The 27,419-nt window shown below is 41.7% G+C and overlaps 1 protein-coding gene across 3 annotated transcripts in view; it reads left to right on the forward strand.

The window, feature by feature from the left end:
• The window catches only part of LOC142652787 (uncharacterized), a 54,398-nt gene extending 27,994 nt beyond the window's left edge, over positions 1-26,404 (forward strand). For 2 of the 3 annotated variants that reach the window (XM_075828464.1, XM_075828465.1), the window contains exons 4-7: positions 3,012-3,263; positions 12,613-12,746; positions 20,096-20,219; positions 24,528-26,404. In XM_075828464.1, the coding sequence (XP_075684579.1) occupies positions 3,012-3,263; positions 12,613-12,746; positions 20,096-20,219; positions 24,528-24,702 (685 nt within the window). In that variant the 3' untranslated portion in view covers positions 24,703-26,404. Of the gene's footprint in view, positions 1-3,011; positions 3,264-12,612; positions 12,747-16,726; positions 16,977-20,095; positions 20,220-24,527 lie in introns of those variants that run through there. The other variant, XR_012847927.1, reaches the window with a different exon arrangement.
• The last annotated feature ends 1,015 nt before the right edge of the window (positions 26,405-27,419 follow it).

A 27,419-nucleotide genomic window follows, 5' to 3' on the forward strand; every position in this document is an offset into this window, starting at 1 on the left:
TGAAATGTGGCAAAGAAAACAATTCAGATAATTGTTATTACAAACTCAAGAAAATAAAAACATCCCCCGGGATTAGGCATTTAAGGGGTTGTCTCACTACAGATATTTATGGCATGTCCACAGGATATTCCATAAATGTCTGATAGATGCGGGTCCCACACCTTTTCAAGAATGGGGGGTCCACCCAACCCTATTCCTAGCTGGTGAGGCGATTGCTGCATCCAGGTGTTGAAGGTGGTTGGGTTTCCGTGAACAGCCGAGCTCGCTGAGCTATACGGCTTCCGTAACACCCATAAAATGAATGGGAGTTACGGAAACTGCGAATCACAGTGAGATGCGGGACCCTCATCTATCAGGCATTCATGGCTTATCCTGTGGATATGCCGTAAAGGTCTGGCGTGAGACAACCCTTTTAAGACACATGAAAAGGAAAAAGACCAAACAGACAAGGGGGAGAAATGGCGAGGAAATATATTCAAAACTATACTATTCAAACGGGCAACTTATTAATTATAAGATGAACCTTCCAGAACCGACACCCATCGTTTCTAAAGTGCATCAAATTTTTTGGGGAGTCAGTCAAAATACTAGTTAAAGTGTGTTTCGCCATTATCCGTCCTAATTTATTCTTAACTAAGTCTAAGGGCACTGAAGAGGTTTTCCAGCTCCTGATTATGGCCAATTTATGCATTCAGAAAAATAAAGTAACGCACTTTCTTAGTATATCCGGAATAGGTGCATTTAAAGAGCACCTTTCACCTGCCCATACATGTGCAGCATGTAATAGGCAGAGCTTTACAAACCCTGTCTCGCTTTAAATTTTTTCCTTTTTTCTTCTGTTATTTGCATATCGGTGCTGTTATATTTGGCGCTCGATAGGTAAATAAACGCCTGAACTGTCAATGGGGTGTTTCTAGCTAACTAAATGGCAAGGAGGCGTGATGTCTTCTTTCTGATACTGTCCAATCCGCTACGGACAGTGTCAGGGCGGCATGCACTGTGTTCCCTCCCGCGAGAACACACACAGACTGGTGGTTCTGCAGAGAGCGCTCTCTCTCTGGGTGTGTTCTCGTGGGAGGGAACACAGTGCATGCCGCACTGACGCTGTCCGTATCTGATTGAACAGTGTCAGAGCGAAGAGATCACGCCCCCTTGCCATTTAGTTAGATAGAAACGCCCCATTGACAGTTCAGGGGCTTATTTACATATTGGGCGCCAAATATAATGGCACCGATATGTAAATAACGGAGAAAGTTAGAAAAATTATTTCAAGTAAGACCGTGTTTGTGAAGCCCTGCCCATTATATGCTGCATTCAGCTGCACATCTATGGGCATGTCAAAGGTTCTCTTTAATAAAGCTTGTTCAGGATTTTTAGTAAAATTTACCCCAGTGGCTGAACGTACAAGGTGGTATATGCAGATCCAAAATCTAAGAATATTTGGACATTCCCCCCATATGTGATACATTGTCCCTCCTATTACTGAAAGCACTTTTTATAAAAGCTTCCGGGACCATAGGTGATAATCTAGTGGGAACCAGATGCCACCTGAATAGGACCTTCCAGACAGCCTTGACCAGTAACGTATTAATGCATATTTTTTGCTGTAGTTTAGGCCATTTATGCCTTGTCCAAAACATTTAGAGTTCTACCTGTGTCTGCCTCCCGTTTGCACATATAAGGTAACTTGCCTGGGAATGGAGAGAGAACGGTATATCAGGAAGATACTATTCCTCTGCCACTAACAGATCCAAAGCATATGGATTCGAGTGAAGTTTCACTGTAGTGTGGACATTATCATGTTTGAGACTCTTAATAATGTGTGAAATTTGTTGGTAATGAAAGTGTCTTCCGAGTCCAGTAATTTATGGATAGTGCAAAAAAATCCTAGAGTTTTAACTCTCAACCTATCACTCTATTGATCAATTATCAGGAACCCCTCATTGATCTACCAGGCAAATTGTGAGCGAAACGGGCCTGGACTGAAGTTCGGGTTCTGGAAATCCAGTGCCACGGGCTTATGGGTAGACTCTGTGTACCTATAGCGCCACCTATCTCATAAGGATAGAGAATGGGAGAGGGCAAGACATAAGATGGTTTGCCTTTTTTTAGGAGCTGGCCAAGGAAGAATGTCTAGCGGGAAATTAGGGCATGCAGTGGCTTCCATGTTAACCCGCTATCTAAGCCTTTTTTGAAGCCATCTACTGTAAACTGCTATTACCTTGCTCGCCTCAGTGGATTGAACCTTTTTTTTTTCTTTGAGATGGAGGGAGTGCCCCCTTTTCTTTTAAGGGGATTTTACATAGAACAACTTTTCACCATATTTTTTACGGGCCATTTTTATACTTGTGGAAGTTAATTCCGTCCCCTCTTAGATATCTCTTTTCAAGACTAAATAAATGTACATTTTTATTCTTACCTCAGCCCTCCATGCTGTTTTTAGCGTAGTGTCTCTTTATATTTTTTCCACCTCCAGGGCATCCTTTTTATGAACTAGAGCCTAGAACTGAACTGCATATTCTAGATGAGGCCTCACTAATGCTTTGTAAAGTGGCAATATTACATCCCTGTCCTGCGAGTCCATGCCTCTTTTAATACACGACAGTATCCTGCAGGCCTTAGATGCAGCTGATTGACATGCTATAGACACAGATCCTTCTCAACATGTGACTCTCCCACTTTAACTCCCCCCTACGCCATATGGTGGATGCAGATTATTAGTACCCAGATGCATAACTTTACATTCATCCACATTGAACCTCATTTGCCAAGTGGATGTCCAAACACTCCGTGTGTATAAGTCGACTTGTAATTTATGAACATCTTCCATAGATAGTTGCAAGAGCAAGCTGGAGGTAAAAAATATCATTTTAATGACACTTCAGTAAAAACATCTAATTGTTGAATCTGTGAAAGCCCAGTTATTTGAGGGAAAGTATACGCACCAACTGCTAATTCATTAAATGCAAAAATGTATTTGAAATGCTTTATATATTTTTTTCCCCCTATAGATCACAGCTGAAAGCCCACTCCTCTAAGCACAAAAAGCACAGTCTCCTTACCTGTTCATCATGCAACCTAAAATTCAAAAACATTCAGCAAATGAATAGACACCAAAAGCGCGTTCATCCCAGACTCCGTAAAAGATATAGTGGGAAGGGAAAGGAGAAAGTAGTGAACAAAAACCGAGTCCTTATCCCTGAAGATTCTGTCAATCCGCAAAGAATTCCAAAGAGAGCGTTCAGTTGTGACATTTGCAGCAGGTAAGCGTTACTTCTTTATCCCTTATCTTTCTTTATGATCTGGAATAAGATTGTTTTATGCCATGATTGGGTTTGTGTAAAGAAAGCCCTTTGCACAACTGATCAGAGCCATCTCCCTGATCAGTTAACTGTTACTCCTGGGCATGATCATGAATCATAAAATGGTTAATACTAGCACTAGAAGTAATGTTGTTAAAATTACCATTGGCATTGGGGTGATCTCCAGGCGACAACACTACAGTGCTATCTGCTACAATATTACAGAATTTGTGGCCGCCGGAAATCATTATGTGGAAATGTGTTCCTACATGAAACAAAATCCATCTCCCCTCCTCTCTCACAGTGCCTTATATGTGCAGAATTGGCTGATATCAGACAGTAAACTGACACTAGGAAAAGTGCACAAGACATTAAAATCCCATTAACCTTGGATACTGTTTTCCAAAAATACTGATACTCCGTCATGCAACAAAAATAGTCCCATACCAGATTAAAAGAAAACGGTACTGCTTGTCCCCTGTGGTTTATCCTTGTCCTGTGAGTAACACCGCTTCAGACAGTCGTCCCCAGTGTTTTGATCTAGGTGTCAACCTCCGAATCAGAGATACAGAATATCCGTAGGTTCGGTGCCAGGACCCTTATGAATGTGATCTTCAGGACATAGGAGTCGGTGTGCCGTTGTACATGTGCTGGCACCATTGTGAGGCCCATAGTGGTATAGTAATGTAGTCCCATGAATGAAGCTTTCACAAATATTTTTGTGTCAGACTCTGAGGTTTACACCATTGCCGCTGAGCACCGCTGCTTGTCACTGTGCGCTGCAAAAGACTTAGTATCCGCTGCAAAGAACCCGTTGACCGCAGCCTGTGGGCAATTATTAGATTATATTTGATATCCGGGACAATGTTCTTTTAGCTCTAAAAGCTGTGGATTGCTATGATGCAATAGAAATAGGAGTTAATAAATAATATATTACAGTGTTATTGACCTCTATGCTATCTGCCCACAAAACAATTTTATGACGTCCAGATGTGACTGGCAAAGTATTGGCTGCTGTGAGCAATCTTTATTTTACTTAGATTTAATTAATAAAGTATGTTGGAAAGCTTGTACACAGTGTATACCAATTTTATGTTGTTGTTTTTTTTTATATTAGACTAATAATTCTCTACGGTGAAAACGCATATACATATTTTCCAATAGGTGTCAGTAAAGATAAATAAGTTTGTAGCTGCTGGCTTGCCATGTTTCATGCCCTAATGCATGCCATGCCCGATAGGTACAACACAATATCAACTTCCAAAGAGTAGGGATCAGTAAGCTATAATAATGACAATGGCTCCCAAATTTCATAGTATGCAATACTAGGGCTGAGCTGATGCACAGGTAACAATGTAACCCCTAAAACGAGAAACTCCAATGTCTGTTTTTGTCATTTTCTTTTAATATAGCATATGTATTCTCCACCTCCTGAATTACATGAGGTTCATAGAGTCACTTGGTATTTCAATATGTTCACACAATGTTCATGTTCTGCATTATAAACGGAAATGTAAAGCAGGACGGATAAGTCTCAGAAGTGAGGGGACACATGAGTAGCTGAATGAGTGGTATTTTCTACATCTATATTTTACTATCTCTTTATCTAGGACCAGATATTGTATTTTTATTTGTTTGGTTCCAGTTACCTGTGTATCAAATATTCTCCCATTTCCGTTTAATCATCACATACTTACAAGACTTCTTAAAGTAAACCAGGTTACAGATACATTGTGAATGTAACGCTGAATTTCTTCTGCTCGTTTGAAGGACTTGTCTCTCTGAATGTCAATGATGTGTTAGTAAATTAGGCTAAGTTCACACTAGGCACTAGGCTAAGTTTTTGCTGCACATCTGACGTGCATGTTTTGACATGAAAAAAAGTGTCAAAACGTGGACCCTAATGCTGTAGTTTGTGCATACGTCTTGCGTGCTTACGTTCTATCCATTTTTTTTTTTCCATGTCCTGAAAAGCGTAGTCTACTATATGGGAAATATTGACTTTACAAAGTTTAATTTAGCTCAAGAACAAAAAAAAAAAAGTAGAAGTTTTTAGAAGTCACAAAGGACACAAACGTATAAAAACATACACGACGTATACTGCAAAAAAACGTAAGCGTATGTTACAAATGTATTGGTTTTTGTAACTTTAAAAAATGACACGTCGTCGTATACCGCAAACGTGTGCAGAAAACGGGATGTGGACTTAGGATGCAGCTTTAATTCATGTCTGAGACAGCAGTCGCTGTGCGCTGAGTCAGATTACACGGTTAGCCACCCTGAATGAGATCATATTTGGCTCCTTCTTCCCCCATCTCTCTTGTGTAGCCACGAGTACAGCTTTCATGGGATAGAGAGACATGCCAGCGGAGGGGGGAGGGGGAGTACTGGGAATGTTATCTGAACCGCAGTGCACAGGATTCCATCTAATCACTACTTGATGAAAAACATTATCAGTGATACATACTTGGGTTTTACAAGCTTGATACATTCTTATTGCTATGTGTTTTGTTTGTTTTTGTGCAGTGAATGTGGTTATAATTATATTCCAGAGACTGAATTGCCTTTAGGAAATATTGTAAATGGAATTTTCTTTAATGTAATCATTTAGAAGACCAACAAACATCTGGTACAACATTTTATAACATCCTTCTGTAGTAATAAAAAGGATTTTATTTTTTTTAAGTTTTTATTTTATTAAACTTCTGCCAATTTTTCACAATAATACCCTTGAGTGAGATGAAAAGGGTAGTGCTTTCGAGAAGAGGAGGAAACAAGATGCTCAGGCAGCAGCTGTGGCTCAAATGATACACTCTTTGTACAGGAACATCTGACTCCTTTTAATGCTATTACTGCCAATTAATGGAAAAGTAAGAAGTGAAGATATAAACCGCAATTCCACCTAGCTGCCACAAGGGGGAGTTAACAGCAATAATACATCTATATGCCAGTGGTTCCCAACCAGGGTGCTGCAATTCTCCTCTGAGCCACTGCCACACTTTCCTCCTCCTCACAGCGGGAAGTGCATGTGAGGAGATTTTTTTGCAACCCCCTTGTTGTAGCTGGCACTCCTCCCCCCCCCTTCCTGTAGATAGCGTCACTGTAGCTCCCTGAAGGAGCGGAATCCCCTATTCCCCTCTGGCCGGGGATTCCGCTCCTGGACGGAGCTCTTGATGTCTCTGTGACCGTCCATATATGTAACATCAGGGGCAACTCCTGTAGCAGAATCTCCGTCCACAGCGTTGCCGACGCTGTGACCGGGGATTCCACACCAGGAGAAGCCCCTGACGTCTCTGTCTATAGGAGGGGTGCAAATTACGGAGGTGGGGGGGGGGGGGTGCTACCTACACGGGGGCTGTGTGGCACCACCTACAATAGGACCTTACAAAAAACACTGTGTGCACATACCCTTAGAGTGTAGTGCTTTTTTTTTTTAGCCGTTTTCTGTCTTTCTCTAAACCATTTTTGGGGTGCCCTGATGAAATATTTTTTTTTGTCCAGGGGTGCTTAGAGTCTGAAAAGTTTGGGAAACACTGCTATATGCAGTAATAATAATAATAATCTTTATATAGCGCCAACATATTACGCAGCACTTTACAATTTAGAGGGAACATGAAACAGACAATATCAGACGTTACATAGTGACCAAGTTAATTTACAATTCAAACAAGAGGAGTGAGGACCCTGCTCGCAAGAGCTTACAATCTATGAGGAAATAACGTCGCACACAAAACTCGCAAAAAAACTCGCAGAAAATGCATCAGAATCCCTGTATTAAGATTTTCTTCACAAGAAACACTAGTGTATTCGACCCGTTCACACGTTATTTTTTCTTAGCACCGTGTGAACATGCCCTAAGGGAATTATTTTTCATTGGCCCTTACTTTACAGTGCGGCACAGGGAGAAGGCAGAAGTCTGCTGTAGGTTATTATAAAGTATTTTTATTTTTCATATTACTAAGGCCTCGTGCACACATCCGTTGCTTGTCATACGGCTGCAAATCATGGATCTGTGAAACAAAGACCGCACGGATATGGCTTCCGTGTGTGGTCCGTTTCAACGGACCAAATGAATGGAATGGTCGAGACTGTTCCGCAAAAAACGGGCAGGAATAGGACCTGTTCTATTTTCGTCAGAACGGCGACACGGTTCCGTGAAAAAAAACACCAAAGTGTGCATGGCCCCATATAAATGAAATGGGTCTGTGTGCTGTCCGTTAAAAAAACGGATAGCACACTGAAGCATTTCTCTGAAGTGTGCTTGAAGCCTAACTTTTTTTTTATTTATTTTTGTTTTGCAGGACCTATTGGACTACGTCGTAGATTTGGTGGACTACTGCGATGACCTAAGTTTTTTTTGTGTTTTTTTTTTAAATAAATAAAATGGTTAGCGAGGATTGTGTGGGGGAGTTCTTATTTCAATGAAAATATTTTCTTATGTCTCTTTTTTTTTTTTTTTATATTTTATTAGTGCCTGGATAATGGCAGTTGTCTGTTTGACGACGTCCATTACTAAGGCGGGGCTTAGTATTAGCCAGTAGAAAGGCTCGCACTAACCCCCATTATTACCCCGGTACCCACCACCACCAGGGGTGCTGGGAAGAGCCGGGTACAATTCAGTACCGGACAATCTGTAGTGATGGTCGGGTACTGGGACGGCCGCAGGCTGGTATTATGAGGCTGGTAAGAGCCAAAAACCATGGCCCTTCCCACCCTGGTAATGCTAGGCTGCTGCTGCTATGTTGTATCTGGCTGGTTATGAAAAATGGGGGGGCACGTCATTTGTAGTTTTTAAAAAAAAAAAGATGTGGGGTACCACCCGATTTTTATAATCAGCCGGATACAATAAAGCAGCCACAGCCTAGCATCACCAGGCTGGGAGTGGGCCATGGTTTTTGGCCCTTCCCAGCCTAATAATACGAGCCTGCGGCCGCCCCAGTCTCCAACCATCGCAAAAAATGTTCAAGTACTGGATCGTACCCGGCTCTTCGCGGTACTCCTGGTGGCGGTGGGTACAGGGGTAATAATGGGGGTTTGTGCTAGCCTTTTTACTGGCTAACCCTAAGCCCCGCCTTAGTAATGGACGTCGTCAAACAGAAAACTTCCATGACTAAGGCGCTAATAAAGTATTAAAGAAAACAGGCATAAGAAAATATTTTTATTGAAATAAAAACTCCCCTCAAAACACTTGTTAACCATTTTATTTAAAAAAATAAAAAAACGTAGATCATCGCAGTAGTCCAACGAATCTCTAACGTAGTCTAATAGGTCCAGCGGAACCTGCAAAACAAATAATGTAAAGTTAGCGATACGAAAAATAATACTTTAGGCCCTGTTCACACTGCGTGTTTTGCAGGCAGAAAAATCTGCCTCAAAATTCTTTCAGGAATTTTGACCAGCCTGCCCTCTCTTTGCTGCGTTTTTTGCTGCGTTTTCACAGGCAAAACACACCCCGAAAACCGCTTTCTCTGCCTCCCAAAGGCCCAAAGAAAGGACATGTCGCAACCTTTTCCCGCAAGTGGTTTCCATGTCAAAAACAGCGCCAAAATACTCTGTGTGAACTACCCTAATACCCACAGCAGACTTATGTCTTCTCTCCTGCGCCACAATAAATACAAGAGGTCAATGAACTGTAGTTTCTATCGTGGTACACGGGATGGAGCTCTTCCCCCACACATGCAAACCCCTCCCCGCACAACCTGCCCCTACACACACCCCAAACCCACAAGCACCCTGCACGCACCTCCCAAACCTCCCCACACACAGACACAACACCCCTCCATACACACCCCGCAAACCACCACACAACCCCCCCACAGGCACACCCACACACACACACACACACACGCGCAAACCACCACACAACCCTCCCCCACAAGCACCCTGAACGCACAACCCACCCACACGAACTCGCCCCTCGGACACACACACACACACACACACACCCCTGCACGCACGCACACAATACTTGCTATGCTGCTGGGCTTAAACAAGATGGTGCCGGCTTTCCCGTGACAAACCGGCTTCTACGCTGGTCACTGTGAACTGCGCATGTCACAGAGCATGTGCAGTTCAGAGTTAGAATGGCCAGAAGCAAAGGGATAGGAACGACTCCCGTCCCTATCTCCTATGCCCTGTAGCTTTCCTATTGCATCTGTGTATGTGTCGTGACGAGACACATACACAGAAGCAATAAAAAGTGTTAATAAAAAAAAAAAATTATGGAAAGAAATAAATTAAATATAATATTAAAATAATTAAAAACACATAAAATAATAATACAATTAGTTTTTTTTATAACACCTTTCCTTTAATCCCTTAGCTCAAAGTTTCTCAATCATTTTCTACTGGGGCCTCACCAGCCAGAACATGGTGCCTGGGCCTCATTGGTTCATGGTAACATTTTTAAAAAATACCTACATTTATCTAAAACTTGTCTCCTGAACCCAGAAGAACATTTAGGCTGGGTTCACACGATCATGTTACGTCCGTAATGGACGGAACGTATTTCGGCCGGAAGACCCGGACCGAACACAGTGCAGGGAGCCGGGCTCCTAGCATCATAGTTATGTACGATGCTAGGAGTCCCTGCCCCTCCGTGGAACGACTGTCCCGTACTGAAAACATGATTACAGTACGGGACAGTTGTCCTGCAGAGAGGCAGGGACTCCTAGCATCGTACATAACTATGATGCTAGGAGCCCGGCTCTCTGCAGTGTGTTCGGTCCGCGTCTTCCGGCCGAAATACGTTCCGTACTTTACGGACGTAACGTGGTCGTGTGAACCCAGCCTTAAAATAAACACAAAAGGAGTCTGTTGTGTTGCTAAACCAGACGTTGCTGCAACCAGAGAGAGGCCTGTAGAGATTTGAAGTATTTCCTTGGAACAGGAAATCAGGTTTTATTGAAAAGCTCTGAGCCGAAGAAGAGTTACCAGCACTGTGAACCATAGGAAGAAAATTCAACGCCTAGAATGACGATTTATTAACATGATAACATGTACATTTATTAACTACACCCTGGATGGTTTAGACTTGACAGGAAACCTAATGATGACACAATCCACAGAAAGTTTCCCTGAGAAGTTTTCACATAAAATGGAAGCGCTCTAGAATGTAGATTAATCGAGGGGAAAGACCGGGTTTGACCGATTTTGATATAGGTGTACAAGGACATCTTTGCAATGCAGACTAGTACACACAGGCTTTTTTTAACCCCTTAATGACCAGCCCTAAAAAGGCCTTCGTGAACAGCTACATTTTTTTATTTTATTGCCTCTCTGCCTTTTAGCAGCCATAACTTTTATTTTTTTTCATTGACGTTGGCTATATGAGGCCTTGTTTTATGTGCTATAAATGTAATTTTTTTTTTCTGCGCAGTTTGGGGGTACAAGTAAAGTACTGTATCCTTTTTATATTTATTTTTGACCCGTAAATATAGAAAAAAGTGATTTTCTGCATTGTTTTTTTTTTTTTTTTTTTTTTTTTTTTATACCGTTCATGCTCGATAAGCTGTAAAATAAATTCTTCAGGTCATTACGGTCGTGTAGATACCTAATATGTGTAGGTGTTTTTGTTTGTTTTTAATGTAATATATGGGCAATAAAATATATTTTATAGTAAATAATGACTCTTTTTGTGGACGTTTCTTTTTTTTGGGTCACATTTTTTTGTTTAATACCATGAAGAGATAACCCTATTTACAACTTTGGTTTACTCATAATGTATAATCATACTCCTGTATGCTAATACATTACACTGTGTCACTATGACACAGGCTGCTGTTAGGGCAGCACATATTGTGCCCTAACAGCAGGCTTACAAAGCAGACTGCTCTGGGGTCCGTTCTAGGTCCCCAGGGCTGACTACAGGGGGTTCCCCCAGTCTCGTATCACGTCAATAAATTTCCGTTGAAGCGATCAAAGAGGGGAATCCCCTTTGATCATGCTGCGGTCACGGACCGCAACATTCAAAGGGTTAAAAACGGCTGAGTGTCCTCCGATCCCAGCTGTATTCACTAGGCTTCTCTAAGTATAGGAGCTTTTAGTAACCGCACCTGCTTAGAGAATGAGTGCTCACTGGAGAGCTCATGAGACTTTTCTACAGTGACGCCAAAAGACGGCGCTGTAGATTCTGCACCTGCGCCGACTTCCGTTTAGACAGTAGGAAGTCTGGAAAAGGTTAACTAGCACATATTACTAGTTTAGAGATTGTAGAACAGATATAACAATCTTCAAGACATTGAATTTTACAGCAGGAAAAACCGATCTATATTATCCAGGCCATAGTCAGTGGGGAAGGAAGTTTATGTCCGAGTGTTCACAGGGCAAAAACCGTTTTACAGCAGAAGCTATTCTGTGTTTTATATGTGGAAAACGTGGTTTTGTTTCGCCAGAGTGCATTGGTCTGATTTGTAATGTACTTTCTTTAAGAGGATTTCTACCCAAAACTTATGTTGTTTTTTTTTTACTTTCAGAAATATTAGCATTTTTGTTTAGTTGCGGCATGACATATGTGCAGCCATATTGACTATAAACTTTAACTTTGCATTGTGGTAAATTATCACTTTTAATATTGCTTTACCTTGGTAATGAAATGATTTTCTGAGAAGAGAATTCAAGGAGACCATCAATATGGCTCCAGCTCCTGATGTCCCCTTTGCAAAACAGCCATAACTTTTGATTTAAAAAAAAAATAATTTATTTGTACATTTCTTGTTGGAATCCTTAAATTCGAATAAAGAACCAGTTTAACGGTCAAAAAACATTTACATTATTGCTTTTATAGTCAAGTGGGGGGGGGGGTCGATTTTTCATCTAAGAGACATAGCGCTTTCAGGATGCAGGAAAGATGTGCACCCTCTGAAAGAGAAAGATTTCATGAACTTCTTTCCTTCTAGCCTGTGTGCCCAGACCTGGTATATACACTAGTCAAAACTTATATCTGTTCAATGTGCGCTCGGCTCTATTTCATATAAAAATAAAGGATGAAATAAATCCCACATCTAAATATAATGCAGTTTATAGGCACACCCTGCAGTCTCGGTGGCATCTAGTGCTTAGGTCAATAGTAGTTTGGCTCCACCTGGCCAAGATGTAAAACGTAATGCTATTTACGAATGGGAATGTTTACGACAAATATGACTGAGCTAAAACGTAGAGATATTTTTTTTTCTCTATGACAATATGCGGTATGCCCTGTTATTTCCAGTGCTCATAAATCAAGCCATTATGATCTCATCTGCTGTAGTTAAATGACCTTATTGTGTTTGAGTTGTGACAAAATATGGTGTTTTTTTTTTTTTCCCTTTAGGAAATGTTCATCTAAACTGGCTTTACAGAGACACATGGGAGTACATGCCGGAGAGAAGCCGTTTAATTGCCCACACTGCGAATATAAAACAAGACTAAAAGCTTCCCTCACACAGCACATCAGGGTGCATACAGGTAAACGTCATCACAACAGTTAGTCGTAACTAAACCATCAAATAAATAGTGTTGTTTTTTTAAATTATTATTATTTTTTTTTTTTTTTTTATGTAGCATAGATTTTATCCTCACAAAAAGACCCTGGAGTAATGCATGCAATATTCTACATAATTTAAAATGAATCTCTTTTACATAAAATGCATAATTCAAAAACCACTTTCAACACCTGCTCAGTTTACCATATGAATTGGAGCTTTTTGTGTCCATATTATCTGCAGTTTGTGACTATGAAGCACAAATCAAAATGCCCTACTCTTGCTTCTCCTCCGTTCAGTTGGTGTGCCCATCAGTGTGTGTCATCATTCTCTAAAGCGTATAATTGTTTTTCACTTCTAGACTCTGCCCGTCAAGTAGCCCACATTCAAAGTCATGTACGGCTTTAAAATTGTATTCTGCTATAAAGTAGAACATTGCAGTGCACTTCTCACAATATGTAACACCCTCTGCAGTCTTCCCCTTGTCCCTCCCTGAGTGTCCTCTTCTTACTCCAACAGCATTGTAAAAAACAACTATTTACATATCATTATACATTGTTTATTGTGTGTGTGTGTGTGTGTGTGTGTGTGTGTGTGTGTGTGTGTGTGTGTATATATATATATATATATGTGTATGTTACCATCAGCAGGTGTTTTTCCAACAGGGTTAACGTCAGGCACAACCCTATGAGCCTATATGTGTTCACTTAATTATTAACCCGTTAGTGACCACCAATACGCCTTTTCACGGTGGCCACTAACGGGCTTTATTCTGATGCATAAGCCTTTTCACGGCGCTGCATCAGAATAAAGTAAACAGAGCAGGGAGCTGTCAAATCTCCCTGCTCTCAGCTGCCAGACGTAGCTGAGGGCTGGGAGCGTCCCTGCTCTGCCGGGTGAGATCGATATTAGTATCGATCTCACCCGTTTAACCCTTCAGATGCGGTGCTCAATAGCGTGCACCGCATCTGAGTGGTTTTGGAGAGAGTGAGGGAGCTCCCTCTCTCTCCCACCGACACCCGGCGATAAGATCGCCGAGTGTCTGCGATGGCAGCCGGGGGCCTGATAAAGGCCCCCAGGTCTGCCGGTAGCTAATGCCTGCTAGATCATGCCGCAGGCATGACCTAGCAGATGCCTGTCCGTGTTAAACGGACAGGCAGTAATACACTGCAATACAAAAGTATTGCAGTATATTATAATAGTGATCGGAGAATCGCATATTAAAGTCCCCTAGTGGGACTAGTAAAAAAGTAAAAAAAAAAGTTTAATAAAGTTGTTAAAAAAAAATGTGAAAAAAAATGAAAAACCCACTTTTTCCCCTTACAAACTGCTTTAGTATTAAAAAACCAAAATAAAGTAAAAAAGTTACACATATTTGGTATCACCGCGTCCGTAACGACCCCGACTATAAAGCAATTACATTACTTAACCCTTACGGTGAACGCCGTAAAAAATGTAATAAAAAACGATGGAAAAATTGCTGTTTTCTGTGAATCCTGACTTTAAAAAAATGTGATTAAAAAGTGATCAAAAAGTTGCATCAACTCTAAAAAGCGTTTTTACTGTGTTAAAGTAGTAAAACATACAAAATCTATATAAATTTGGTATCGTTGCAATCGTAACAACCCGCTGAATAAAGTTATTGTGTTATTTAGACCACACGGTAAACGGCGTAGATTTAGGACGCAAAAAAGAGGGGCGAAATGTCAGATTTTTTTCTATTCCCCCCCCCAAAAAAAGTTAATAAAAGTTAATCCATAAATAATATGTACCTAAAAATTGTGCTATTAAAAAATACAACTTGTCCCGCAAAAAAGACCTTTATACAGCTATGTCGACGCAAAAATAAAAACGTTTATAGCTCTTGGAATGCGATGATGGAAAAAACGTAAAAAATAGCTTTGTCATTAAGGTCTAAAATAGGCTGGTTATTAGGCTATGTACACCTTTTTGAAAACATTTTTTTATTTTATTTTTAAATAATCAATTACTTTTTATTAAAAATAATTGTTACTTTTTCAGATACAGCTGCTTTGTATCCTTTATACATAGCAGCTGTATCTTGCGCTGAGACCTGAATCTGTCATGTCAGCGGGACTGACTGTTTCAGTGACAGCGGGTCCTGTGTGTCTCGAACACGCAGGATCCACCTGTTATCGATCACATCGAAGTTATGAACTTAGATGTGATCGATGACTGCTCGATCCTGCATGTCAGAGACACGCAGGACCCACTGATGCTGAACCCATCAGGTCCGTAGGACTGACGGATTCAGTGTAAGGCGGACAATACAGTAAAAATAATAAAGTTATGGCTTTCAGAATGTAGATAAAAATTCAGTGACAGCGGGTCCTGCGTCTCTGACACGCAGGATCCACCTATTAACGCTAAAATCTAAGTTATGAATTTTTAAATGTGATCGGTAAGAGCTCGATCCTGCGTGTTAGACATGCAGGACCCACGGCGTCACTGAACACGTCAGTGCCGCTGACCTGACTGATACGGGTTTCACAGCTAGCTACATCTGTTCTGTATACAGGATACAAAGCAGCTGTATCTGAAAGTAAAAATATTTTTAATATAAAATAGTTACAAATTTGCACAAATCACACTCATACACTATTTTATAAAATAAAATAAAAAATTTCAAAGGTGTACATAGCCGTGAATTATTATTTTCACATCAAAATAAGATTTTACCATGTATGTTCCATTATTGTGTATATCAAATCATTCTAAGTAAGAACTTGCTTGGAGGGGGTCAACTTGTAGTCACAGGGCAATTTAGTAAAGTTTGTAATGGGCACCACCACCTTGTGCACAATTGACAGGTGATTGAATTGCAGTTTTGCAGAAAGCAGGTATAACAGAAATTCTATTTTATTACAGCAGCAAGCAAATCTTCCACACAAAGTAGAACCCACATAGTAAGTAGTGCCTAACGGCAGAACACCATCCCATAGTTAGAAAATGACGACGCTGCATCATAAATACTTTCTTGCTATACAATATATGACAAAACAGGGATAAGATTAAGAAAATAAAAGTACATTAAAAAGGCACTCCGGCAAAAATATTTCTTTGCACTAGTAATGTTAACTCATCAGCAAGATTCAAGCAGCATTTGTTACTTCACAGCTAAGTTGAATCTATGCCGTTTGAACCCTTTCATTATGGGCAGGTGTCATGTGATCTGACCACCAAAATGGATCATTCTCCCATGTGTAGACAGGAGGTCATTTCTCCTGTGTGGCTGACTTCCTGTGAACTGCAGGATTACATCATCACCTGTCAAATATCTACTAGAAGCTTTGAGAACCCCTTCCAGCTCCACGCTTCATGTCCCCCATGGATATAGTGCTGCTGTAGAGATCATTTCTACACTAAAGTCCATACAATGATTAGCTGCAGAGTTATCAATCTCCCCTGACTCACACTGACAGTCTATACTATCTGTGAGTGCTGTGTACGGAATCTCAAGTGTATTTAATATGAGATGCTGCTTCTCAAAGCTCTCTCCTGCATCCTGCTTGCTAGAGACATAGAGAAATCTATCACTAGCAGGAGGCAGAGGAGATAGGCTGACACTGCATCACATAGAATACACGAACTCTGCAGTGTGAAGACAGAAGTTCTATGTCACTGATCTATCTCTTGCTGCACTTAGATAAGACTCCGAGCAGGGCAAGTGCAATGTGATGGGACTCCACAGCCTCTGCAAAGCCAGAAGCATCAAATTTAGGCTGCATTAGGGGTACCATATTAGAAGGGGAAAAGGGATCCAAGATGGCAGACAACGCATAAATAGCACATCAACTAAAATCGGTATACACAAGGGCGTCTACCTTATTCTTTAAAGGGTAACTATCATTTCATTTTTTTTTCTTTTAATAATGTAAAGGGCAGGTGATTTCAAGAAGTATTGCAGTATACTTTATTAACCAGTTCAGCCTCCTTTCATAGTAAAACGTTCCAGAACTGCTGCCCCTATCCTCAACTACTGACTGTTGCTATGGAAAATCTGTGTTAAGCGCCATACAGCTACTTTGTGTGGGTAAAACTTCATACTGCCTGCTCCAGAAGCCAGACCGCAACCCAACTGAAATGCTGTGGCAGGACCTTAAGAAGGCTGTGCAGAAACGAATGCCCACAAACCTCAATAAACTGAAGCAACGTTGTAAGGAAGAGTGAGCTAAAATTATTTCAGAACAATGTAAGAACAATTATTTGAAGTTATGGCTGCTAAAGGTGATTCTACAAGCTATTGATTCATGGGGTGTACTTCGATTTTCACACATGCTTTTTCCATTTTGGCCTAGTTTTTGTTAGAGACTCTGTCACCACATTAGAAGTGCCCTATCTCCTACATAAGGAGATGGGCGCTGTAATGTAGGTGACAGTAATGCTTTTTATTTAAAAAAACGATCTTTTTTCACAAAGTTAGGAGCGATTTAAGTTTATGCTAATGAGCTTTTTTAATGCCCAAGTGGGCGTACTTTTACTTTCGACCAAGTGGGCGTTGTACAGAGGAGTGTATGATGCTGACCAATCGGCATCATGCACTCATTTACACTGCACTAGCGATATAGATATATCACTATGTGCAGCCTCATACACAAACCCTAACATTACTACAGTGTCCTGATAATGAATACACATGACCATCCAGCCTGGACGTCATGTGTATTCAGAATCCTGACACTTCTGAATCTTTTTTTGTGAGATTCCAGCAACGGATACGAAATCTCGCGAGATCACGGAGCTAAACGAGATTTGGTTTCACTTGCCGGAATCTCACAAAAAAATATTCAGAAGTGTCAGGATTCTGAGTACACATGACGTCCAGGCTGGATGGTCATGTGTATTCATTATCAGGACACTGTAGTAATGTTAGGGCTTGTGTATGAGGCTGCACATAGCGATATATCTATATCGCTAGTGCAGTGTAAATGAATGGAGAGGAGTGCATGATGCCGATTGGTCAGCGTCATGCACTCCTCTGTACAACGCCCACTTGGTCGAAAGTAAAAGTACGCCCACTTGGGCATTAAGAAAGCTCATTAGCATAAACTTAAATCGCTCCTAACTTTGTGAAAAAAGATCGTTTATTTAAATAAAAAGCATTACTGTGACCTACATTACAGCGCCGATCTCCTTATATAGGAGACAGGGCACTTATAATGTGGTGACAGAGTCTCTTTAAATCAATAATGACACGCTGTAATTTGTCATGTGTTTTTCTTCATCTGAGGTTGTATTTACCTAACTTTAGGACCAGATGTTTTTTTTAAATTATGTCCCGATACGTAATACCATAGAATTCAAAGGGTGTCTACTTTGTTTTTCTCATGAAGTTATGTAAGAGAGACCTTCTCATACAAGATTAGAGGTTAAAGTTATTAAAAGGTAGTGGTTGTACAAGCGGCATGTAGGATCGGAGGTAGCGGATGTAGTAGTGCTGGATGAATCGATGAAGTAAAGGTTATAACTAGTCCTGTTGGGAGAAGTGAATTTTTAGACTTGAAAGTATCGATTCTTCAAATGTAACATAATAGCAATATGGTGTATTCTAATCCAATGTATCAGAATCAAGGCCGGCCTTAGGATAGATGGCGCCTCGTGTGAAATGATCTTTCAGCGCCCCACCCCATCATAAAAAAACGGTCCCATTAAAAAAAAAGTATAATGCCCCCCCACAGTATAATCTCTATATGGTGCCCCCACTCCGTATAATGCCCCTTTAGTGCCCCCATACAGTATAATAATATTTATTTATATATTCTATTATAACCCCTTCAAGTCCACAGTATTTTGTCCTCTAATTGTGCTCACACAGTATTATGCCCCCTAAGTGACACACATAGTATATTGCCCCTGTAGTACCCCTACACAGTATAATATCCACTTGGTGGCCCCCAAACAGTATAATGCCCCCCTCCCCTGGCTGCCACATACAGCCCCCCCTTGTAGATAGTGCCTCCCTGTAGACCGTGCCATAATCCCCCACCTCCCTCTTGTAGATCGTGCCATACAGCCCCCCACCTACTCCTTGAAGACAGTGCCCCCCAAAAAAATTGTACTCACCTAGGCCCCGTTCCCACAACAAACTGCTCCATGATGGGATCCTTGTGTAGGCCGGCGTGATCCTGTAGCCTAGTATAGAGTTTCCCAACCTTTTCGGACACGAGGCACCACAGGAAAAATAAAACTTCCCTAGGGCACCCCTACCAAAAATTGTTTTGAGAGAGCCAGAAAACCGCTAAAAACCAAGCACTACACTCGTAGGGTATGTTCACACCGCGTCTTTTGCAAGGCAAAAAAAATCTGCCTCAAAATTCCTTCATGAGCTTTGAAGCTGATTCTGAATCGACAGCGTTGACCTTTTTTTTTTTGCGTTTTTTTATTTTTAAGCTGTTGGAGCTAATGCAAAGAAGCACTCCAAACGAGCGCCGCAGATATTTTCTGCTTCCTATTCATTTCAATTGGCGCTCAGAGGTGGAAAGCACTTGAAGACTATAAGTCCCCACTCCCCCACAGTAAAATGACCATCAGCCCCCCACTCACAGTAAAATGACCATCAGCCCCCCACTCACAGTAAAATGACCATCAGCCCGCCACTCACATATTCCCCCTGTAGATAGTGCCACACAGCCCCCTTGTAGGTAGTGCCACACAACCCCCTTGTAGATAGTGCCACACATCCACTCTTGTAGATAGTGCCACACAGCCCACCTTGTAGATAGTGCCGCACAGCTGCCCTTGAAGGTAAATAGGGCCACTGTAGCTCCCTGAAGGAGCGGAATCCCCCAGCCCCAGTGGCCGGGGATTCCTCTCCTGGAGCGCTCCGTTTGATGTCTCTGTCCATGTATGGACAGTGACATCAGGGGCAACTCCTGAAGCAGAATCCCTGTCCACATCGTTGCCGAACACTGTGAGCGGGGATTCCACGCTCCAGGAGAAGCCCATGTCGTCTGTGTCCATGCGGAGAGGCGTCTGCTGAGTCGCCGGGCCCCGGTACTTCTGAAACAAGCAGGGGAAGGGAGCCAGTGGAGCGCCCCCTTCCACCTGCTGGAGTGATGCGCCCTGTGCAATGGCACAGGTCACACACCCCTAAGGCCGGCCCTGATCAGAATTTCCAGTTGTGTCCCACATTACAGTTCATAAATAAAGGCTCCACAGCAGCGTTTAAATTTTATCTTATAGTAGTTCCAACAGCTCACATCTTTGGTATCTGCTTCGTATTGTATTATGCATTTCCCTGGGTTTTACTTTGTTTAATTTAAACTTTTTGTTTTCCCTAGTGGCTCATTATTTTATTCTGTATTCTTTTAGGAGAAAAGCCTTTTAAATGTGAACTATGTTCCTATGCATCAATAGATGGCAGTTCTCTCCGTCGGCATATCAGAACTCACACCAGTGAGAAGCCTTACAAGTGTCAACACTGTTCGTACAGCTGGTGAGTTCATACAGTGTTGGCTTTTCAAGGAAATTAGCTCATGGGATTGCACTCTCTTGGGTAAGATGGTTGGAACACAAAGCAGGTTCACTCCAAAACAAATGGTCTTATACAAACCACCTCAGCCAGTTTTATTATCTCCTCATGCAGGAAAAACAAAACCTCAATAGTACAGCAAAATAAAAAATAGGCCGTATGGCCACTAACCAATCATATGGCGTCCCTTGCCATCAGGCTCTAGGCCTACTGCCCAGCTCCTCAAAACATTTGTTCTTTACCTTGACTCCAACTGACTGACAATGTCTCATCCAGGCTGAGAACTTTGTCTTCTCTCCCTTCCCAGACGGAGAGCTTCTTCTGACTGTCTAACACCCTTCTTTAAGGGGAGTATCCCACCACAACAACCTTTTACTTATCGACAGGATAGGTGATAAGTGTTTGATCGCTGGGACCCCCATCAATCAAGAGAACAGTGGTGACGACTTCCCTGAATGAACAAAGTGGTGCCTAGACATGCACCCTGCCACTCCATTCTCTGAGACTGCCAGAGAAATAGCCAAGCGCTGGGACCCCAGCGATCAAACACTTATCACTTATCCTGTGGATAGATGATAGGTTATTTGGTGGGATAACCCTTTTAACGGATGGCAGACTTCGGTGCTTAATTGCTCCCACCTGATAGTAAAATACCAGGCTTGTACTGGTGGAGTGGAAGCCCACCCTTCTCTGCTCAGTCCAGCAACCAGACTCTTGTTCCAGGTTTTCCAGAAGACCAACACTGGGGAAATTGCCTGTTCTCTGGTCAAACACACATTTTGGCTACTGTATAAGGAAAACCATTACATTTTCTCCTCTATCCGGCAGTGACCATGTCACAACAATTGTTTCATGAAAAGGCTATGAAAGCTAAACTTCTAAATCATTTAAATAGCATTGTTTCATATTGCATAATGGTTGTGGCTGACCAGATGTGTTCTGTTTCATTTTTTTTCACCTGTAAATTTAGAAAAGGAATATGATAAAGGTCTAACTTAACGCCCTATTACACCGGATGATTTTCAACATTAAAAGAAAAAAATGCTGGAAATAGATCACTCTTGTGTGTAATGAATCTATATAATATGAGTCACTTTTTGAATTGAATTACTGAAATACATTAACTTTTTGATGCTATTCTAATTCATTGAGAAGGACTAGTATTATTATATAGATTCCTTACACACAGAGTGATCTATTTCCAGCATTTTTTTTTTTTTATGTTGATGAGTATAGCTAACCGTTAATGAAAACCCAAAATTTAGTGTCTCAGAATATTATATAAGCCCAATTTCAAAAATGATTTTTAATGCCGAAATGTTGGCTACTGAAAAGTATGTACAGTATATGCACTCAATACTTGGTCGGGGCTCCTTTTGCATGAATTACCGCATCAATGCGGCGTGGCATGGAGGCGATCAGCCTGTGGCACTGCTGAGGTGTTATGGAAGCCCAGGTTGCTTTGATAGCGGCCTTCAGCTCGTCTGCATTGTTGGGTCTGGTGTCTCATCTTCCTCTTGACAATACCCTACAGATTCTCTATGGGGTTTAGGTCAGGCGAGTTTGCTGGCCAATCAAGCACAGTGATACTGCGGTTATTAAACCAGGTATTGGTACTTTTGGCAGTGTGGGCAGGTGCCAAGTCGTGCTGGAAAATTAAATCAGCATCTCCATAAAGCTTGTCAGCAGAGGGAAGCATGAAGTGCTCTAAAATTTCCTGCTAGACGGCTGCGCTGACTCTGGACTTGATATAGCACAGTGGACCAACACCAGCAGATGACCTGGCCCCCAAACCATCACTCACTGTGGAAACTTCACACTGGACCACAAGCAACTTGGATTGATGCCTCTCCACTCGTCCTCCAGACTCTGGGACCTGATTTCCAAATGAAATGCAAAATTTACTTTCATCTGAAAACAGGACTTTGGATCACTGAGCAACAATGTTAGTCCTCTGTGTTATATCAAGTCCACAGTCAACGCAGCCGTCTACCAGGACATTTTACAGCACTCCACGCCTCCCTCTGCTGACAAGCTTTATGGAAATGCGGATTTCATTTTCCAGAAGGACTTGGCACCTGCCCACACTGCAAAAGCACCAATACCTGGTTTAATAACCGCAGTATCCCTGTGCTTGATTGGCCAGCAACCTCGCCTGACCTAAACCCTATAGAGAATCTATAGGGTATTGTGAAGAGGAAGATGACCGAGACCAGACCCAACAATGCAGACGAGCTGAAGGCCGCTATCAAAGCAACCTGGGCTTCCATACCACCTCAGCAGTGCCACAGGCTGATCGTCCCCATGCCACGCCGCATTGATGCAGGAATTACTGAAATAATTTAACCTTTTCATTATATTCTAATTCATTGAGGACTAGTGTGTATATATATATATATATATATATGTGTGTGTGTGTGTTATAAAAATATATATATAGTACAGTACTGTGAATAAGTTTTCGGCAGTTGTAGAAAAATGTATAGTGTTAATAGTTATTTTTTTTATCAAGTAACAACTCCATTTGCTGAAATTCAGCCCCAAACTTACAAGGAACCTCCAAATGCTTCACTGTTGCCTGCAGACACTCATTATTGTGCTGCTTCTCTCCAGCCTTTCGGCGAACAAACTGCTGATTGGTGTAAAGGAATTGTGCATATGGTCAGTTTATAATGTAAGAAAAATGTCTCCTCTCCAAGGTAATATTTAAAGTGGATCTGTCAAGTCACCTATTAGAGGGCAGTATAGTATAGCGGGGGAAGACGCTGAACTCTGGGATATATAATTTTTCTATGATTTCATTAAGTATTTTCATGTAATAAGCCGTTTAAGCCTGTGAGTCCTGCTTCCTCCACCCACACACAGTGATTGACAGCTGTTCCTGTGGAATAATGGAAACCAGATTCATAGGTTTCCGTATGAGTCCTGGCAGCATTAAAAGGAACACTAAACATACAAAATAAAACAAATACTAGTAATTGATCTCTTAATCGCCTTCTTTCCTTTGAGCCTATTTTGTCTCATATTGCAGTTAATACTGAGAAACGTATAAAGACATCTTCTCTATGTCCCAGAGGATAAGCTATTTCCCCTTCCTTCTCCTCACACTCTTGTGTCTGACTGCAATACAACTGGCTGCAGCAGGACGATCCACCATCTGCACTGTCTGCAGTAGAACATGCGAATTGGTTGCTCTGTAGGATTTCTGCAAGTGTTTGTTTCAGAAACATGCAGAAAGTTCTGCAGACAGACAGTGTAAGTTAGTTTATCTACCGTTTATGTTTTATCATTCAGTTCTAGGTTTAGTGTTATTTTAAAAAGCTTTTAATATGAAACTACTGAATCAAATCATAGAAAATTATATATCATTGACCTTAGAGTCTCAGGGTAGCATAGACCTGACAGATCCCTTTTCATGTCATAAATGTAAATAATGAACGTCATTTATGGTTTCCAACGCTTGAATATTTGTGAGTTTTTTTTTTTCTTAAACTGGTTGTTTAAGAAAACAGAAATAAGAACATTTTTGTTATATCCATCCAATAATTCTAACATTGTTAAGGATCTGCCAGGCACAGCTTCTGTATCCACGCCCATAGGTAATAAGTCTGCACCTGCTTCTATGTCTGTGAGACTGACTCCATCTTCCACCACTCAGGATGGCAGGCTTAGGAGTGGGAGAGCCCATCACAGCCTGGCCAGACGGAGCTAGCTCCCGCCCTCTGTCTATTTATACCTGCCTTTCCTGTTCCTCCTTTGCTTGTGATTCTTCTCGTTTTTTGTTTTCTGGCCCTGCTGCAGCTTCTTGTACCATTTGACCCTGCTTCATATTGACCCTGGCTTACTGACTACTCTCCTGCTCTGCGTTTGGTACCTCGTACACTCCTGGTTTGACTCGGCTTGTTCACTACTCTCCTGCTCTGCGTTTGGTACCTCGTACACTCCTCGTTTGACTCGGCTCGTTCACCACTCTTGTTGCTCACGGTGTTGCCGTGGGCAACTGCCCCTTTTCCCTTGCTTCTGTGTACCCTTGTCTGTTTGTCTGTCGTGCACTTATTGAGCGTAGGGACCATCGCCCAGTTGTACCCCGTCGCCTAGGGCGGGTCGTTGCAAGTAGGCAGGGACTGAGTGGCGGGTAGATTAGGGCTCACTTGTCTGTTTTCTTACCCCCCCTCATTACAAACATCTTCTATAAAGACAATGCTGTAGTAATTACTCTCATACCTAAAACACATTAACATTAGTAACCTATAAAAATATTTTTATTTTTAGTATTCAGAAGAAAAGTCTTGATCTACACATACGTCGCCACCACACGGGAGAGATGTTCAAATGCAGCCTTTGCCAGTATTCCACTCCGGACAAGCAATTGCTACATAAACATACCAAGAAGCGTCATGCCAATGAGGATCCCCAGATATCCAGCGAGCAGCTTATTACCAGCTGACAACAATCTAGTTCAGCAGCCATCACATGAATATGAAGAATTCTTGCTTTATATTAGGAAGCACTGTGGTTTGTTTGTCACATTTTTGTATAAGGCTATGTTCACGCGTCGCAGTTTTTTCTGCGGAACACAGCACAGCTGTAGCATTTTGCAGCGCGTTTTGCAAACTAGTGGCAAAATGGCATTGCTTTGCCGCAGTTAACGGCAAAACCGCGATGTGTGAACACAGTCTAACATCTACATATAATTGCAGAAAAAGTTTGGATGTATTTTCATTTACATCATTGCAACCTTTATTATCAAAGATGCAATGTGAAAGTGTAGTTGGTTGGAAGTATGTGGTTTAAAGGGGTTGTCCACTACCGGACAACTGATGAGCTCTCCAATGGATAGGTCATCAGTATTTGATTGGTGGGTGTCCGATACCTGGACCCCGCACCGATCAGCTTCTCCGGCTGTATCTGGGCACCGGATGTCCGTGCCGGAAGCAGATGGCTACAGTCACAGAATAGCGGCCAAGCTGCAGTTCTACAGCATGGCCGCTATGCCACGTACGGAGCCAACTGCTTCTGGCTCTATACACTGCATACTCTGCAATGACATCCAGTGCCCACAAGCAGCCGGAGAAGCTCATCGGTGTGGGGTCTGAGTGTAGGACCCGCACTGATGGTATACGGATGACCTATCCGGTGGATAGGTCATCAGTTGTCCGATAGTGGACAACCCCTTTAATAGGGATGACATGACTCAGGATACATGCAACAAGATGTTAATGGCTTTGTCATCGTAAATCCGTTCTAACAAGACAACCGTGTGCTCTTGCTAATCTTGCAAATGAAAATAAGGATAAGCCTTTTGTTTCTGTTCACTCTTTCCCTACCACACCACTTTGTTTGTTTAATATGGACTATCGAAGGGTTTGTTCCTACAGGCCAGATAAGCTGCAGATTTTCCGCAACAGAAAATCTGCAGCAGAGTTTCATAAATCCGCAGGTAAATCGGTCAAAGAAATCTGCAGCAAATAGTGCATTTTTGCATGTTCATCTTGCTGCGGAAATGCAATGCAGCTGCGGAAATCCTTTCAGGTTTTCTGCAGTGGTTTTACGTGAGGATTTTGGGTGAAGCGTTGGTTGTAAAAAACTTTATATGCAGGTGCTGATTTACTGTGGTTCCAACTGCGGAATCGCTGTAAGAAAGGCAATAAAACTCAACTTGCACATTTTAGAACAGAATTTATGCTCCCCATTCATGTCTAGGGCCCAAACATGCAGCATCTCTGCTTACGAGTACGTAACGCAAATTCACGTGCTGCAGATTTGAAAGCCACACCGCAGGATATTTTCTGCACAACTTTTCTGTGTAATTTTTCCACAGCTTGTGGCTGAGATTTGCTCACTTTGCGTCTACTGTAAATGTTGCGAATTTTCCGCACAATATTCAGTTACAGAAATTCTGCAGCATATTCGGCCTGTGGGAACATAACCTACGGGGACATTATTTTGCTTGGGAAATCAACTTCTCATGTTAGTCATTTTTATTATAGCAAACAAAAAGTAAAAACAAAGATAAACATTAAAATTGTTTTTAGGCTGTGTTCACGTCTGTCAGGGCTCCGTTCCATTTGAGCTTTCCGTTGGAATGGAGCCCTGACTGACACAAAAGGAAACCATAGATTTCCGTTTCCATCACCATTGATTTCAATCAGGACGGATCCGGTGCAAAGGGTTTCCGTTTGTCTCCGTTGTGTAAGGGTTCCGTCATTTGACGGAATGAATATTGTAGTCGACTACGTTATTGATTCCATCAAAATGACGGAACCCTTACACAACGGAGACAAACGGAAACCCTTTGAACTGGATCCGTCACCATTGAAAAGAATGGTGATAAAAACGGAAACCTATGGTTTCCGTTTGTTCCAGTCAGGGCTCCATTCGAACGTCAGAATAGGGCCCTAACGGATATGTGAACGAAGCCTTAGCCATGTTCCAGTTTACATGTTTGCAGTGACTACTCCTGTACAATCTAACAGCAAGCATATCAGTTTGCATAGTGCAATTCACTTTTAAAGTAGACTTGCTACTAGGGCTCACATGCTGCCCTACCCGAGGACAACATGTGGCAGAAATGTCACATCTGAGAAGATCTAAGTGTCTTCTATTACAAACCATGCCATATAAACGTTCAAATACTTATTTTAATCCCAACTCATGGACTTTCCTCTCTGCGCTAGTTAGTCCAGAAAATGGTCTTCCTCACTCACCTTTCCTGGCATAAAACCTCTTACAGGGGTCTGTGTATGGATGGTGTGACCACCTTCTGGACTTGATAGCACTGAAAAGTGAGTCTGGGATCCTAGAATTGAGTAAGTATTTTAAAATGTATATGTCACCGTTTGGAATAAAAATGGCACCTTATCTTTTTCAAACCGTCCTTCTATAAGGCAGCATGTGAGCCCTGACAGATGCGCTTTAAGTTACTTAGTTATGACATAAGTTAATTATAATCCCAAAGTGCCATGATGTGCCCTCTACGCACAAAAATGTTCATGTGTGACCACACTAATAAACCAGTTGCCAACTTAATGAAATTAAAGAGGCTCTGTCACCAGATTTTGCAGCCCCTATCTGCTATTGCAGCAGATCGGCGCTGCAATGTAGATTACAGTAACGTTTTTATTTTTAAAAAACGAGCATTTTTGGCCAAGTTATGACCATTTT

This window comes from Rhinoderma darwinii, chromosome 5 (genome assembly GCF_050947455.1).
Source record: "Rhinoderma darwinii isolate aRhiDar2 chromosome 5, aRhiDar2.hap1, whole genome shotgun sequence".
Taxonomy (NCBI): domain Eukaryota; kingdom Metazoa; phylum Chordata; class Amphibia; order Anura; family Rhinodermatidae; genus Rhinoderma; species Rhinoderma darwinii.